The sequence below is a fragment of the Anolis carolinensis genome, chromosome 2 (assembly GCF_035594765.1).
Source record: "Anolis carolinensis isolate JA03-04 chromosome 2, rAnoCar3.1.pri, whole genome shotgun sequence".
Lineage (NCBI taxonomy): Eukaryota > Metazoa > Chordata > Lepidosauria > Squamata > Dactyloidae > Anolis > Anolis carolinensis.
In genome coordinates this window covers 10,081,643-10,097,788 of record NC_085842.1, presented here as the reverse complement: position 1 = coordinate 10,097,788, position 16,146 = coordinate 10,081,643, and the positions used below count along the sequence as shown (strand labels likewise).

The following is a 16,146-nucleotide window of genomic DNA, read 5'->3' as shown; positions in this document are numbered from 1 at the left end:
GTCCTCAGGACTTTGCCTTCCCACACTATCCACTCTCCTTCCCGCCTTCTTTTCCAGTTCTTTGCATGTATTTCATATCATAACGACTGCCATATAGATCTAAAATATCAATTCCATTAGTTAGTAAATTAGGATTGTGTGGGTAAGAATTCACTATGTTACGTTGTTATCTTCTTTTATTTAAACACTACACAAATATGTATTAATATATATGTTGTCGCTCTAAAATACCTAATTAACAAGGCTAGCAACCTTTTGTGTTCTAATCAAAGAGTGCTGATAGGTCAATTATTCAAAGTCTCTTGAATAAAGAGTTCAGAAATAGTACAAAATGTAACTGTATACTATTAATAATATTTTAGTCAACAGATCCTGCTGTGGCCATCTTCCTTTGCTTTGTGAATTCAATGAATGGCTTCCATTCTTCTTGGAAGTTTCTGTGTATTTGTTTGTTGTACAGCTAAAGTTAGTTTGTCCTATTTGGCCATTTCAAAACCTTTTGTAATCCAGTTTTCTGGTGTTGGCATGTCTTGTTGTTTTCATAGTTTTGCGTATTCAGGTCTTGCTTCTGTTGTCATATAAAGAAAGAGTCTTTCTTGATGTTTCCCAGTAGAAAAAGTTATGGTTTTAATGGGATTTTGTACTCTAGAATAGTTTCCATGTCTGTGTGGATTTTTATTCAGAATTCGTTAGAATTTGGGCAAGTCCCAACATATCATGTGTGTGTGTGTATTTGAGAGTTTTTCTGGAGTTATGTACCATCTATGTATCATTTTGTTGAAATTTTATTTAATTGTGTGACTCCTTGTAAATTTTAGTCATTTTTACCAGAGCTCTTCCCATTCTCGTGGACGTATTGCTCAGCCTAGACTTTTCACCCACTGAATCATAGGTTTTTTAATTTCTTCATCAATTGTAAAATCTTTCAGAAGAAATTGATGCAGCTTCCCAGCTGGCTTGTTTTTTGTCTGTAGCAGTTGGTTCTGCTTACAATATGAAACACATATATCAAACAACTACAATCACATTTCAAAATTCCATTTAAATTAAATTACATTCAAACCTTTATAAATATACATTTCAAGTCCAAACGCAGTCTGTCATTATACCTTGGATCATATAGTTGTCATTTCTGCTGCTACTATTGCTCAAAAGCCTGGTCCCACAACCTTTCTGCCTTTCTTTCACAGAGGAAATGTGATTTTTGGCTGAGAATTTGGGAGTAGAGCCTGTGGAGGGATTTCCTTCCCTTGAAAGAAAGGAGAGGAAGGAAAAGCATCTTGGATACTGTTGGGTTCTTCACCAGAGTGGTTCCAACATGGAGAGACCCAACTCACGTGGGCCTGAAGCAGGACCTGGGGGCAGTGGGGAATCCTGGGAAAGAACCAGACATGAGTCCCTGAGTGTGGACCTTGACAGCTCGGACACACAGCGCCAGCGCTTCAGGCAGTCCTCCTACCAAGAGGGTGAAGGACCCAGAGGGGTTTGCAGTCGTCTCCACGACCTGTGCCGCCAGTGGCTGAAGCCAGAGCAGCACACCAAGGCCGAGGTGCTGGACCTGGTGACCCTGGAGCAGTTCCTGAGCATCCTGCCCCCAGAGATGGGGAGCTGGGTCCGAGAGTGTGGGGCAGAGACCTGTTCCCAGGCGGTGGCCCTGGCGGAAGGCTTCCTCCTGAGTCGGGCCGAGGACAAGGAGCAGGAAGGACAGGTGAGAGCATTCCCTCTGGGTTTCACTAACCTGGGGACTGATGGACAGGTTGAACGTACACCCTGCCTTTCTTCCAAGATGGGACCGATGTGGGGGATAAGCAAGGCCCTGCTCCCTCGGCCTCTCTCCCCACCTGCTCTGCCCCTCCATCTCTACCGTCAGCTTGGTTGATGCTCGACTCAAGATAGAACATAGACAATGATGGGAGGGGGAGGGGGGCATTGGTTCCAAACTAGGTTGCCATCTCAGACCTTTCCAAAAAGGTCTATAGGTCTGTGATATTTTTGAACTTTTCCCAAACTCCTTCTGGAACGCTCTGTGCTCTTTCAGGCCCATAATAATGTCATGGAAGTCCCTGCACCAGAGGAATCTCCACCAGACACCACCCAGAGTCTCAGGCAGAAGGAGCTGAATCGGGAAGGAGACGGGGCTGCCGCCTTGCAGGGTGAGAAGGAACTCTTCTGGGAGTTTTGGGGTTTTGTGCCAGTGGAAATCCCGCTTTGGGGGGATGATTGTACACCCACGGTTTGAGCTTCAGAAGGTGAACATGCCGGATCATTTGGCCTTGAGATGGGTATATATCTTAAACTCATGTCCTTTGTGTGATGTTTTATGGACTTAATATGTATTTTATAGAAAGGCAGTTTTAATGTAGATCTTTTATAGTTGTTATATATATATAACAACTATATATATATCTTTCTTTGTTGAATTTTGACAATGTTTCTGTTTTAAAATTATGTTGTAACCACCCTCGAACTGCAAGGAGAGGCGAGTAAGAAATAAAATTATTATTATTATTATCATCATTATTATTGTTATTGTTATATGTACGCATTCAGTTGCTAGAGGTGTAACTTCAGTTTGATTTGCAGTTTTCTTTCTTGCAATAGGCAAGAAAACGCAGCCTTCAGTGTCTTCCCAGGTGGGACCCTAAGCTGAGCCGAGCCCTGAAACTGAGCTGGAAGACAAACAGACAGCAAAGAATCACTTTAGTCAGTTGAACCACCAAGCCCAATACTAGTTTCATTCGAACATCCTCACAGCACTGCTTGCGAGATAAAGTCCTAAACCCTAACTCATCGGTTTCTTTATAGGACTGCAATGGTCACCTCTGAGGCCTGTTTCTGTGACCAGCTTTCCACCCCTTGCTCTCTCTCCAGGGTCTGGAATGATGCTGTTGCCGAATCCTCAGCCGTTTCTCCCCCTTTGCGATGGAGTGGGACTGAGTCAGGTAAGCAGAAGGATTCCTGGGAGAGGAGGACTGGGCCTGCCGGGGTGCCTTTGGTTCCAGGATTAATGGCCAAATATCTGTTGAAACAGACAAGATGGAATGCGTTTCCTTAGAAGTGAAATACGGAAGGTACAATTACAAACCGTGCCAACAAGGAGGGAAAAAATGAAGAGAGAACTAAAGAAACCAGAATCGATGTGCAAAGAAATTTCAACGGAGCTATGATTGAAAAGGGACATGTACAGGAAATGGAAAGGGGGGGGGGATCACCAAGGAATGTAAACAACTAATCAGCATAAGTAGGGAAAAGGTCTAACTCAGAAAATGAGGTCAGATGAAAAAATGTGCCAAGAGTAGGGTCTGTGCCTGGAGAAGGTGGTGGAATGCTAACCGGGGATAGGCAAGAGTTAGAACATGATCTCCCAAAAGGAAATGGGTATTCTACCTGAGCAAGATGGAGCAACTGGGGAAATGCAACCCAAAATGGGTAAAGAAGTGGTCCAGGAATACTTGGCCACGCTCAATGAATCCCAGTCTCCAGGGCCAGGTGAACTACAGCCAAGGGTATTGAACTAACAGCAGTAATCCCAGAACCACTGTCAATCCTCTTCCTTCATTTTTGGGAACAGGAGAAATCCCAGCCGGGTGGAGGAGGCAAAGGTTGTCTCTATCTTCAAGAATGGACCAAAAAGAGGTCCCCTAACAATGACCATCCAGTTATCTTGACTTGTCCCATAAGCAGTTGGAGCAGCTGTTTAGACTCCCGAATGTTTATAAGGAGGAGATCGTTTGATGTGGATCGATAATAGTTATAGAGGGAGCGGATCTGTTTGTTTGCTATTATGCACTCTTTATCGAACCAATTTTTGGATCTGACCCTGGGTTGCCTCGGCATTCTTTGCCAATCGTATAGTTTTTAAAAGATAGGTTTTATAAGGGATTCAAACCCGGTGATGCCTCCTCGAAATCTGGGATTTCAATGATCATAGTTTCTATGGACAACACTTCCTAAGAGTTCAAGATATCCAGGCACACCCCTTTTGTCTTAACGTTCCGCTTCAGCCTGGTGTATTGTGGGTAGGCTTGTCCAGGTGGGGAAGTGCTGCTTCTCTCCAAAACCAGGAGAAGTGGGAGATAGATGATCACTAAGCAAGGAATTGTCTATAGCAAATGAATCAATGTCACTAGCTATGGAGGGAGAAGTCAGAAGATAGTCTATGACACTAGAGCCCCTTGGTGAGACCAATGTATATTCTCCAGAGTCAGGAAACTGAGTAAGTCCATTTAGCCGAGACAGGTTGAGCTGCGTGGCCATTTTGGTCAGGCACTTTCCGGCTTGGTTTCACGCTTGGTCCTTAGAGTGTCGGGCTTTTGGTGTCAGGAGAGAGTTGAAGGGATCTTCATCCAGGCCCTCTTCTCTCAACACATTTATTCAACTAGATCCTACCCTTGCATTGAAGTCACCCGTTATCTTGACCTAAATAACAGGAAAAATGTTGGAGCAGATCATGAAGAAGGCCATCTGGAATCACTTGGGAAAAGTGCTGTAATCACTGAAGGACAAGATGAGTTTCTCCAAAACAAGTCATGCCAGACTAATGTACTTTTCAGTAGAGCTACAAGCTTGGTAGAGGAAGCAAATGCAGTGGATGTAGCACATCTTGCTTTCAGTGAGACCTCTGGAAAGGCCTCCCATGGTTTCACAAACAACTAGTAAAAAGTGGGCTGGATAATACTCCTGTTCGGAGGATTTGTAATGGTTTGAGCGACAAAGGGTGGAGTGTCGCAGGGTTCTGTCCTGGGCCCAGTACTGCTCAACACGCGTATCAGGTTTTCAGATGACACCAAATTAGCAGGTATAGCTGACAGTCTAGAAGATAGGATCAGAATTCAAAATTCTGGCCTTAACATGGTGGAGAGCTGGGCCAAAACTAACCCACTTAATGTCAACAAGAATATATGTAGAGTAGTACACTTAGGCAGGAGAGAAATGCCATGCACAGGTACAGGGTGGGCGACACCTGGCTTGACAGGCATTCATATGATGGGATCTTGGAGTGTTAGAGGACTACAAGTGGAACATGAGCCAACAATGTGAGGCAGCAGATGAAAAGACAATGGGATTTTGGGCTCCATCCTAAGGAATATTGTGTCCTTCTTTCTGCTTTGGGGAGACCTCACCTGGAACAACACTGTGTCCAGTTCTGGGCACCACAATAAAGGCTGGAACATGCTCAGATTCCATTTCTGATTCTACGTATCAATTGAGAAATGGTTCTGACTGACCAACCCGTCATCTCTAGAAAGCTTACAACTGTGGCATGGAGGCCTTGGCCCTTTCCCTTTCAAACAACCAACAGGAATGTAAATCTACTTTAAAGAATTTCTTGTTATTCTTTTTCTTGATCGCTCCCATGTGAGACGGGAATCTTTTCTTCTTCCGCCAGGGCCCAATCGCCTTTGAGGACGTGGCTGTGGATTTCTCCCTGGAGGAGTGGGTTCTCCTGAATCCGGACCAGAAAGCCTTGCACAAGCAGGTCATGGAGGAGATGAATGGGATTGTGGACTCTCTTGGTAAGGCTCCCTCACTGATGGGGATTTCTGTTTCAAAAGGCAGTATTATCCTAAATCATCACAGTCACTGAGGGTCTGTAAGGCAGGGCTTATGTTAGAAATATATGACATAAGAGTAACAACAACAACAATAATAATATAACATTAGTGCCAATTCAGACTCAAGTGGGAAGATTACCATAACTGGAGTCAAAGCATATTCCCCCTCTCTCAAATATATTACATATTACTGTATTTTATATTGTACATTATATACACTATATATATGTAATAAATATTATATTATTAGCATAGCATGTTACTAGGGGGAAGGCCCCAGAGCATCAGTTGGGCCTCCAACTGATGGCACAGTAGACAAGATGGAACTGTCTTCCTGGTTCCCCCTCTCTCCTAACGTTTCGCCCGTATTTATGGCAGGTATCCTGAGAGGTGGGAGGTATATTGGAAACTAGGCTAGTGAGGTTTATAGATCTGTTTTTCCCATATACCTGACAACCTCTGAGGATGCCTGCCATAGATGCAGGCAAACATCAGGAGAGAATACTTCTGAAACATAGCCATACAGCCCAGAAAACATGGCCATACAGCCCAGTGTTTACAAAAAACACTAACTACATTTCTTAATAGTCAATGACTGGGTCTGAGCTACTCTCTGTTTCCATCTCTTCTCGGATTTAAAAGGGAGGGAAAAATTCCAAGCCCTACATCTCTCCTGAGACACAAGCAGAGAGAGGTCTCAATGCACACAGCACACACGGAGATATAAAAGTCAGAAATCTTGCACTATTCTACAAAACTAATCAGAATGAGAGAAAGAGAGAAAGAAACAGAGAAAGAACAAATAGATACATCCCAACTGTCAATCAGGAGACAAGGGGGAGGGATTCCCCCAGCCTGTTCTGAAACTAGCTCCCTGTTTCTCATTGGGGACTGCAGACTTGAGCAGCGTGGGGTTGAATCACAACAGATGGATCAGCAGCTCTTTCCTCTGGTCCAGTCTTGTCCTTCCTCCCAAACTGGGATGGTGTGGAGGCCGTCTCTTCTCTCTCACGTGGGATGTTACGTGGATGCCACTCTATCTGGCCAAGTCCTACAGACATCCCTTTTTTGTTCCCTTTTCTGCCTTCATCATTGTTCTCCACCTTTTCTTTACTGTCACGGTTTTGCACGTTCACAGCTTTGTCAGGCAAATCTATCCCTTTGGAACTCATATTTACAGCCAACTTCCATAAAGTGTAAGAGTCCCATTTGGCAGTTGATGGGAGAAGTGTATCTGTATTGTCATGGGGCCAATTCCCAGAGCTGAGTCTGCAAGCTCTGGAATTGGAGCCATAACAACAAGCACTCCTCGATAGCTCATGCAGACACCTGGCACCGGAGCATGGGAACTTTTGGAGTGAGAATCAAAACAGCTTTAATGAATAGTTGGTGTTGTAGTGGTAGTAATGTGATATGTGGGGTGGGGTTTGGTGATGATATTTACGTGTGGTGTGACGTTGTAGCAAAGGTGATAAAAATGATTGTGTGTAAACATTATGTCATTCTCGACTTTTCCAAAGTCGTGTGTTCTTCAATAAAGATTGGTTTTGATAACAGCTACCTTTGGTCTGTGTTCATGCTGGTCGTTTGAAGTAAGCGTGACATGTATCATCCGGCGCAGTCTGTCTCCCACCGGGATCCACGGCTGTTTCTCTCGGCAGCAACATACAGTGGGTCTCTCTGTGCACCAGACACCTGCCAGGAGGGCCACTGATCTGTGCATGTGCTTTCTTCTGCGTGAGTATGGCGACAAAGAGAAAGAAGGTCGTTGGATCCATGGAGCAGAAACCTGGACAAAGGAGAGACAAGGCAGAAGGTAGCCAACAACTATGGTGTCGAACGGGTAGCAGTAGGAGAATGGAAATGGAATCGATTGCAGATAGAAAAATGGTGTTCTCCAAAGTTACCGATGGTGTGCTGAAAGAGAGGAAAACAATGAAAAATGTGACTATGAAAAAGTTATTGAAGCTTTGTATGTTTGGTTTACGCAGCTGAGAGACAAAGGTGTGTGTATTTCAGGGCCTATTTTACAGCAAAAGGTATTGCGTTTTCAAAAAGAATTTAATGAAGGGGAATCAGATTTTACAGCAAGCATTGGCTCGACTGGTGGAAGAAACGTTATGGAATCCATCAGTTAAGTGTTTGTGGTGAGAAGCTGTCATCAAATTTTCAAGAAATAGAGGCATTCAAGAAAGAAATTCAAGGGGAAAAAAAATTCAAGACTTTGTTGAAACTGAAAGCCTAACGGGTGATCAGATGTTTGATTGTGACGAGACCAGCCTCAATTGCAAAATTTTACCGAGCAGGAGTCTTGCAGCCAGAACTGAAGCAGCAGCCCCTGGCTAAAAGCACAGCAAAGAAAGGCTGACAATGTTAGCATGCAGCAGTGCTACAGCAAACCACAAAATGGACCTCGCAATGATTGGGAAGCCCAAAAATCCAAGAGCCTTTAAAACAGTTTCAAAAAATGCTCTTCCTGTTAAATACTACAATCAAAAAGGTTTGTTGATGACCAGTGAAATGTTCAAAAGACTATTATTATTATAATAACTATATTCCATCCTATCTCCCCAAGGGGACTCAGGGCGGATCACAATACACATACACGGCAACCATTCAATGCTGTTTGGAGACAGGACAGAACAGAATAAGACAAACAGAAGGAGGTACGTAGTCTTGAAGTCCAGGTTTTTGGTGCCTTGGAGGCTGATGTTCTGCTCAGATTCAGTCACAGGGGTGCTGTTGCTTCATTCTCTGTGACAAAGAGCCATCAGAACTTCCTCCTTCCACCTTCCTCTTGGTCACCGCATTTCTGGTCTTGTTCTTTATGGTGTTTTAAAATACCTCCCCCACAATTTGCGTTACCTCATTTCTCTATTTACAGCTTGTAAACTGTTTTCGAACTGCTTAGGTAAACAGTGAGCTGGGTTGGAGGTCGAGCGCTCACCCCCGACCGGGCTTCAAACTGGCCACCTTTCGGTTGGTGGATCTTATTACTGCTGTTGATTTACCAGTTGTGCTACAGCCCAGCCCTAAGGAATTTGTTCCTTCCACGGAGGAATTTTTGAAGGAAATTTACCTGCCCAGGAAAGCGGTTTTGTTGCTAGACAATGCCCCGACGCACCCTGATGCAGAGGAGCTTCAAGAGGGGGACATGAAGGCGATGTTTCTGCCACCGAATGTAACCGTCATATGCCAACCGATGGATCAGGGCGTTTTGGAAGAGCTCAAAAGGAACTATTGCAGGAAGCTATTCTCGGCAAGGATAGAAGAAATGGAATAAGTTGATCTCGCAAAGATGGCGAGACTTGGCAGCGGAGAAATGGCAATCGCTGGAAAAGCAGGCAAGGGTCACAGATTTTAAAAAATCTTGACAAGACTGAACTTTTTATGGATTTAACTTCCAACAGTGTTGTTTTATGCAATTCTATATTTATAGTCAATTTTTTAGTAGTAAATATTTTTGTAGTCACTGCTTTCAATACATTGCTATGTTTTGGTGCTAAATTTGTAAATACAGTGATTTCTCCATAATGTTACCATGTATTGAACTGCTTTTCCTGTCAATTTGTTGTAGAACATGATCTTTGGTGCTTAATTTGTAAAATCATAATGCAATTTGACCTTTGATAGGCTTTTCCTTAATCCCTCCTTGTTATCCAACATTTTCACTTATCCAATGTTCTGCCAGCCAGTTTATGTTGGATCATCGAGACTCTGCTCTACTCTGAAATTAGGTATGGGATCTTCTACGTTGGAGCGGAAAAATCCAACCTTAAGGGAGCATGGGAAGAGAGAACTGGGATTGGGGGAGAGAAAGAAAAAGGAGGGAAGGATGGTGAAATGGGTGGTAGTTGGTAAAGTCTAAAGCTAGAGAAAAAGGCAAGCATTTGGATGTGAAGGGAAAAGGCATCCATTCCCCAGAGAGAAGGAGACGGAATAAAAAACCGGGCTGGGCTGAGCAACAGGGAGCCTCTGGAGCGTATGTTACTCATCTCTCTCTTAGAGGCTCCAGGCAGACAACCAGGGTCCATCTTCACTGAACAAGGGGAGGGGAAAGGACAACAGGCATATCTTTGTTTCTTCTAGGTCTATATTGTTTTAAGGATCATTTCAGTCCACTTCTTATCCCACTTCCTTATCACTCACACTGAGGAATGATTGTTTATGTTCTTCTTCACAGTAGATAACGGGGAGAAGAGCCATGTATGCACCAAGTACAGGAAGCATTTGGGACACAACTGGGCCTTTCGTCGAGACCAGCAAGCCCACAGAGAAGATGGAAGTTCTGCCAGAGAAAGGCCCGACAAATGCAATGTATGTGGGCAGTGTTTTACCCAAAATATGGCACTTGTGCTTCACAAGACACTCGATGTTGGGAAAAGCCATCTTAAAGGGAAAGTATCTGCAAAATGTGTGGTGAAACACAAGAAATTTCACACAGGTCAGGAACAATACAGATGCCAAGAGTGTGGGAAATGTTTTGCTGAAAGTTCAGCCTTGTTGAGCCACAAAAGAGTCCACACCAGGGAGAAGCCATACAAATGCCAGGAGTGTGGGAAATGTTTTGCTTTCAGTTCAGCCTTGGTGAGGCACAAAAGAGTCCACACCAGGGAGAAGCCATACAAATGCCAGGAGTGTGGGAAATGTTTTGCTTTCAGTTCAGCCTTGGTGAGGCACAAAAGACTCCACACAGGAGAGAAGCCATACCAGTGCCAAGAGTGTGGGAAATGTTTTGCTTTCAGCTCAAACTTGGCGAGCCACAAAAGACTCCACACAGGAGAGAAGCCATACAAATGCCAGGAGTGTGGGAAATGTTTTACTGCCAGTTCAGACTTGGTGAAACACAAAAGACTCCACACAGGAGAGAAGCCATACCAATGCCAGGAGTGTGGGAAATGTTTTGCTGACAGTTCAAACTTGATGAACCACAAAAGACTCCACACAGGAGAGAAGCCATACAAATGCCAGGAGTGTGGAAAATGTTTTGCTGACAGTTCAAACTTGGTGAAACACAAAAGACTCCACACAGGAGAGAAGCCATACAAATGCCAGGAGTGTGGAAAATGTTTTGCTGACAGTTCAGACTTGGTGAAACACAAAAGACTCCACACAGGAGAGAAGCCATACCAATGCCAGGAGTGTGGAAAATGTTTTGCTGACAGTTCAGACTTGGTGAAACACAAAAGACTCCACACAGGAGAGAAGCCATACCAATGCCAGGAGTGTGGGAAATGTTTTGCTGACAGTTCAGACTTGGTGAAACACAAAAGACTCCACACAGGAGAGAAGCCATACCAATGCCAGGAGTGTGGAAAATGTTTTGCTGACAGTTCAGACTTGGTGAAACACAAAAGACTCCACACAGGAGAGAAGCCATACCAATGCCAGGAGTGTGGGAAATGTTTTACTGCCAGTTCAGACTTGGTGAAACACAAAAGAGTCCACACAGGAGAGAAGCCATATAAATGCCATGAATGTGGAAAATGTTTTACTCAGAATTCATCCCTTGACCGGCACCAGAGAATACATACTGGCTAAAAAACAGCCATTGTGGGTAAATGTCTGATTTCAAACAGGACCCTTTGAGAAGTTCTGCGTCAGATTTGGTGAAGTCCCCGTTCTTGTCATTTGAACCTGTAAGTTGGAGGTCTGTTCTCTGGAGCAGCAGAAAGAAAGCTCTGTGTGACAATCCTTCAGAGCAGTGGTTCTCAACCTGTGGGTCCACAGATGTTTTGGCCTTCAACTTCCATAAAGCCTAACAGCTGGTAAACTGGCTGGGATTTCTGGGAGTTGTAGGCCAAAACACCCGGGGACCCACAGGTTGAGGACCACTGCTTCAGTGTCAGTTCCTGGAAGGTGTAGGAGACAAAGATAGGCTCACACAGCTTGTAGCTATGGAAAACTTTATTGAATCCGCCTTGCCAAAATGGCCGCAAAGCTTCTACTGCCCGTCTTCCGCTCTTTCCCCTCAGTATATTGGGTGGTTGCTTCCCTCCTCCCTTCACGTCTCTTCTTCTCCATTCACACCTCCCTTTCCTTTTGTCCTTTCCCACGTTTGAAGACCAGACCCTGTCATAAACCAGCCTTCCCAGCCAAATTTATCCGATTTGTTGTAGTCAGGTGTGAAAAGAACAGCTTGGAGAATGCTGATCTTTTTGCATCCTGACATTCAGAGAGTTAAATATTAAGTTAAGTCTTGTCACCTCGTCTGAAAAGAAATAAACCATAAGTGATTCCATCACTTGTTCCTCTGGTCTTAGTTTCCAGCTCCATTTCCACCTTGGTTTAAATGTCCAGTTTGTGAACGTTGTGCCCCTACAGACACATCCTCTGTTTTCCTCTTTAGTCAGGACTGGTCAGCTTGAATATTGTAAATGGCCGTTATGGGAGGGATCCAGAGTTAGCCCCTTCCCTTTCAGACAGTGGCTCTCAACCAGTGGTCCACGGACTACCAGTGGTTCGCAAGAACTAAAATACGGTCTGCCTTCTAAGCTTCCCTTCCTTTGCTTTCTTTTCTCTTGCCCTTCCTTCCCTTTTCTTCCTTCTTTCCTTCTATCCTTGTCTTCTTGTCCCTTCCTTTGCGTTCTTTTCTCTTGCCCTTCATTCCTTCCTTTTTCTCTTCCCTTCCCATCCTGCCCTTTGCTGCCTTTTCTCTTCCTCTTCCATCCTTTTTCTCTTCCCTCCCTTTTCTCCCCTTTGCCTTTTCTCTTGCCCTTCTTTCCTTTTTTCTTCCCTTCACTTCATTTCCTTTTCCTTCTTTTCTCTTGCCCTTCCTTTTCTCTTCCCTTCCTTCCCTTCCTTTGTCTACTTTTCTCTTGCCCTTCCTTCCTTTTCTCTTCCCTTCCTTCCCTTTGCCTTTTCTCTTGTCTTCCTTCCTTTTTCTTTCTCTTCCCTTCCCTTCCTTTGCCTTCTTTTCTCTTGCCTTCTTTCCTTGCTTTTTCTTTCTCTTCCCTTCCCTTCCTTTGCCCATCATATGTTATGGACTTGAGTAGAGTACAATATATGTCTCATTTGATGCCTCAAGAACTTGAATGCATACTGTAATTGTTTTTCCTTAATCTGTTTATCCTATTATGGTTATATTATTGATGTACTCTGATTGTTGTTTATGTGAGTTTAATATGTTGTAAGCCGCTTTGGGTCCAGTGAGGGAGAAAAGCAGGATATAAATAAAGATTCATCATCATCGTCATCATCATTATTATTTTCTCTTGCCATTCTTTACTTCCCCTTTTCTCTTCCCTTCCATCCCTTTGCCCTCTTTCCCTTGCCCTTCCTTCCTTCCTTCCCTTCTCTTCCCTTCTTTTCTCTTGCCCTTCCTTCCTTTTTCTCTTCTCTTCCCATATTTTCCTTTGCCTTATTTTCTCTTGCCCTTCCTTCCTTCCCTTCCCTTCCTTTTGTCTTTTCTCTTCCCCTTCCTTCTTTCCCTTCTCTTCCTTTGTCTTCTTTTGTCTTGTCCTTCCTTCCTTTTTCTCTTCTCTTCCCATATTTTCATTTGCCTCATTTTCTCTTCCCCTTCCTTCCTTCCCTTCTCTTCCTTTGTCTTCTTTTGTCTTGTCCTTCCTTCCTTTTTCTCTTCTCTTCCCATATTTTCATTTGCCTCATTTTCTCTTCCCCTTCCTTCCTTCCTTCCCTTCCTTTCTCTTCTTTTCTCTTGTCCTTCCTTCCTTTTTCTCTTCTCTTCCCATATTTTCCTTTGCCTTATTTTCTCTTGCCCTTCCTTCCTTCCCTTCCCTTCCTTTTGTCTTTTCTCTTCCCCTTCCTTCTTTCCCTTCTCTTCCTTTGTCTTCTTTTGTCTTGTCCTTCCTTCCTTTTTCTCTTCTCTTCCCATATTTTCCTTTGCCTTATTTTCTCTTCCCCTTCCTTCCTTTCTCTTCTTTTCTCTTGTCCTTCCTTCCTTTTTCTCTTCTCTTCCCATATTTCCCTTTGCCTTATTTTCTCTTCCCCTTCCTTCCTTCCCTTCCCTTGTCTTCTTTTCTCTTGTCCTTCCTTCCTTTTTCTCTTCTCTTCCCATCTTTTCCTTTGCCTTATTTTCTCTTCCCCTTCCTTCCTTCCCTTCCTTTGTCTTCTTTTCTCTTGTCCTTCCTTCCTTTTTCTCTTCTCTTCCCATCTTTTCCTTTGCCTTATTTTCTCTTCCCCTTCCTTCCTTCCCTTCCTTTGTCTTCTTTTCTCTTCCCCTTCCTTCCTTCCCTTCCCTTCCTTTGTCTTCTTTTCTCTTGTCCTTCCTTCCTTTTTCTCTTCTCTTCCCATCTTTTCCTTTGCCTTATTTTCTCTTCCCCTTCCTTCCTTCCCTTCCCTTGTCTTCTTTTCTCTTGTCCTTCCTTCCTTTTTCTCTTCTCTTCCCATCTTTTCCTTTGCCTTATTTTCTCTTCCCCTTCCTTCCTTCCCTTCCTTTGTCTTCTTTTCTCTTGTCCTTCCTTCCTTTTTCTCTTCTCTTCCCATCTTTTCCTTTGCCTTATTCTCTCTTCCCCTTCCTTCTTTCCCTTCCTTTGTCTTCTTTTCTCTTCCCCTTCCTTCCCTTCCCTTCCTTTGTCTTCTTTTCTCTTGTCCTTCCTTCCTTTTTCTCTTCTCTTCCCATATTTTCCTTTGCCTTATTTTCTCTTCCCCTTCCTTCCTTCCCTTCCCTTCCTTTGTCTTCTTTTCTCTTGTCCTTCCTTCCTTTTTCTCTTCTCTTCCCATCTTTTCCTTTGCCTTATTTTCTCTTCCCCTTCCTTCCTTCCCTTCCTTTGTCTTCTTTTCTCTTCCCTCCTTCCTTCCCTTCCCTTCCTTTGTCTTCTTTTCTCTTGCCCTTCCTTCCTTTTTCTCTTCTCTTCCCATCTTTTCCTTTGCCTTATTTTCTCTTCCCCTTCCTTCCTTCCCTTCCCTTCCTTTGTCTTCTTTTCTCTTGCCCTTCCTTCCTTTTTCTCTTCTCTTCCCATCTTTTCCTTTGCCTTATTTTCTCTTCCCCTTCCTTCCTTCCCTTCTCTTCCTTTGCCTTCTTTTCTCTTGCCCTTCCTTCCTTTTTCTCTTCTCTTCCCATATTTCTCTTTGCCTTCTTTTCTCTTCCCCTTCCTTCCTTCCCTTCCCTTCCTTTGCCTTCTTTTCTCTTCCCCTTCCTTCCTTCCCTTCCCTTCCTTTGCCTTCTTTTCTCTTGTCCTCCCTTCCTTTTTCTCTTCTCTTCCCATATTTCTCTTTGCCTTCTTTTCTCTTCCCCTTCCTTCCTTCCCTTCCCTTCCTTTGTCTTCTTTTCTCTTGCCCTTCCTTCCTTTTTCTCTTCTCTTCCCATATTTCCCTTTGCCTTATTTTCTCTTCCCCTTCCTTCCTTCTCTTCCTTTGTCTTCTTTTCTCTTGCCCTTCCTTCCTTTTTCTCTTCTCTTCCCATATATTCCTTTGCCTTCTTTTCTCTTGCCCTTCCTTGCTTTTTCTCTTCTCTTCCCATATTTTCCTTTGCCTTATTTTCTCTTCCCCTTCCTTCCTTCCCTTCCCTTCCTTTGTCTTCTTTTCTCTTGTCCTCCCTTCCTTTTTCTCTTCTCTTCCCATATTTTCCTTTGCCTTATTTTCTCTTCCTCTTCCTTCTTTCCCTTCTCTTCCTTTGTCTTCTTTTGTCTTGTCCTTCCTTCCTTTTTCTCTTCTCTTCCCATATTTTCATTTGCCTCATTTTCTCTTCCCCTTCCTTCCTTCCCTTCTCTTCCTTTGTCTTCTTTTGTCTTGTCCTTCCTTCCTTTTTCTCTTCTCTTCCCATATTTTCCTTTGCCTTATTTTCTCTTCCCCTTCCTTCCCTTCCCTTCCTTTGCCTTCTTTTCTCTTGTCCTTCCTTCCTTTTTCTCTTCTCTTCCCATATTTCCCTTTGCCTTATTTTCTCTTCCCCTTCCTTCCTTCCCTTCCCTTGTCTTCTTTTCTCTTGCCCTTCCTTCCTTTTTCTCTTCTCTTCCCATCCTTTCCACTACCGAGAAGGAAGGCCCTGTCTCTCATCCCTGCCAATCATGCCAGCAAAGAGGGCGGGATTGAGAGCAGGGCCTCTCCAGACGGTCTTAGACTCCGAGATGGTTCATAAGGGGAGATACGTTTGGACAGGTAACCCATCCAACACAGGCTGTGACCCTGTGCCCTGTTTGGCCTTGCGACTGACAAGGAAGACCTCTGCGTACAGATGACATTGAACTCCAAAACTTCAGATGATCTCTCCCAACGGCTTCATGTTGATGTTACACAGCGTGGGAGACAGTATTGAACCCTGCGGGGATTCTGGCAAGGGATTCTGCTTTTCCTGCCTGGCAGAAGGGGGTTGGACTAGATGGCCCTCGTGGTCTCTTCCAAATATACTATTCTGTGAATCTCTGATTTGGGTAAGAAGGCAAGGCCCTAGAGAAGTGGGGGGGAGGGAGTCCTCTCTCTGGATGACCCCAAAAAGGGGCTGGAGAGCGACCTGCGGAGGATGGTCTGGCTGGTGACGCTGCTTGGAGAGAATGGGGCTGGACTCCACGACCCACGGGATCAGTGGTTTCATGGCGAAAGAACACACATCTCCTCCTCCTCCTCCCAGTCAGTTTGGGTTGTGTGCTGAGGGGCTAATCATCTTCAGACCATGCAGGAATAAACCACCAAAGCA

At 44.2% G+C, this 16,146-nt stretch overlaps 1 protein-coding gene and 1 pseudogene across 1 annotated transcript; one reads left to right on the top strand and one right to left on the bottom strand.

Moving 5' to 3' along the window:
• Window positions 1–16,146, bottom strand: part of LOC134296926 (zinc finger protein 709-like) — a 35,689-nt pseudogene that overhangs the window by 8,258 nt on the left and 11,285 nt on the right.
• LOC134296924 (zinc finger protein 501-like) lies at window positions 5,354–12,750 on the top strand. The gene is made up of 2 exons (XM_062973093.1): window positions 5,354–8,899; window positions 9,739–12,750. The coding sequence occupies exons 1-2, from the start codon at window positions 8,854–8,856 to the stop codon at window positions 11,094–11,096; spliced, it is 1,404 nt and encodes a 467-aa protein (XP_062829163.1). The 5' UTR covers window positions 5,354–8,853; the 3' UTR covers window positions 11,097–12,750.

Coding starts and splice junctions, on each gene's coding strand:
- LOC134296924 (XM_062973093.1), top strand. CDS start 8,854: ATGGCGAGACTTGGCAGCGGAGAAATGGCAATCGCTGGAAAAGCAG. Junction 8,900..9,738: donor GGCAATCGCTGGAAAAGCAG/GCAAGGGTCACA, acceptor TCTTCTTCACAG/TAGATAACGGGGAGAAGAGC.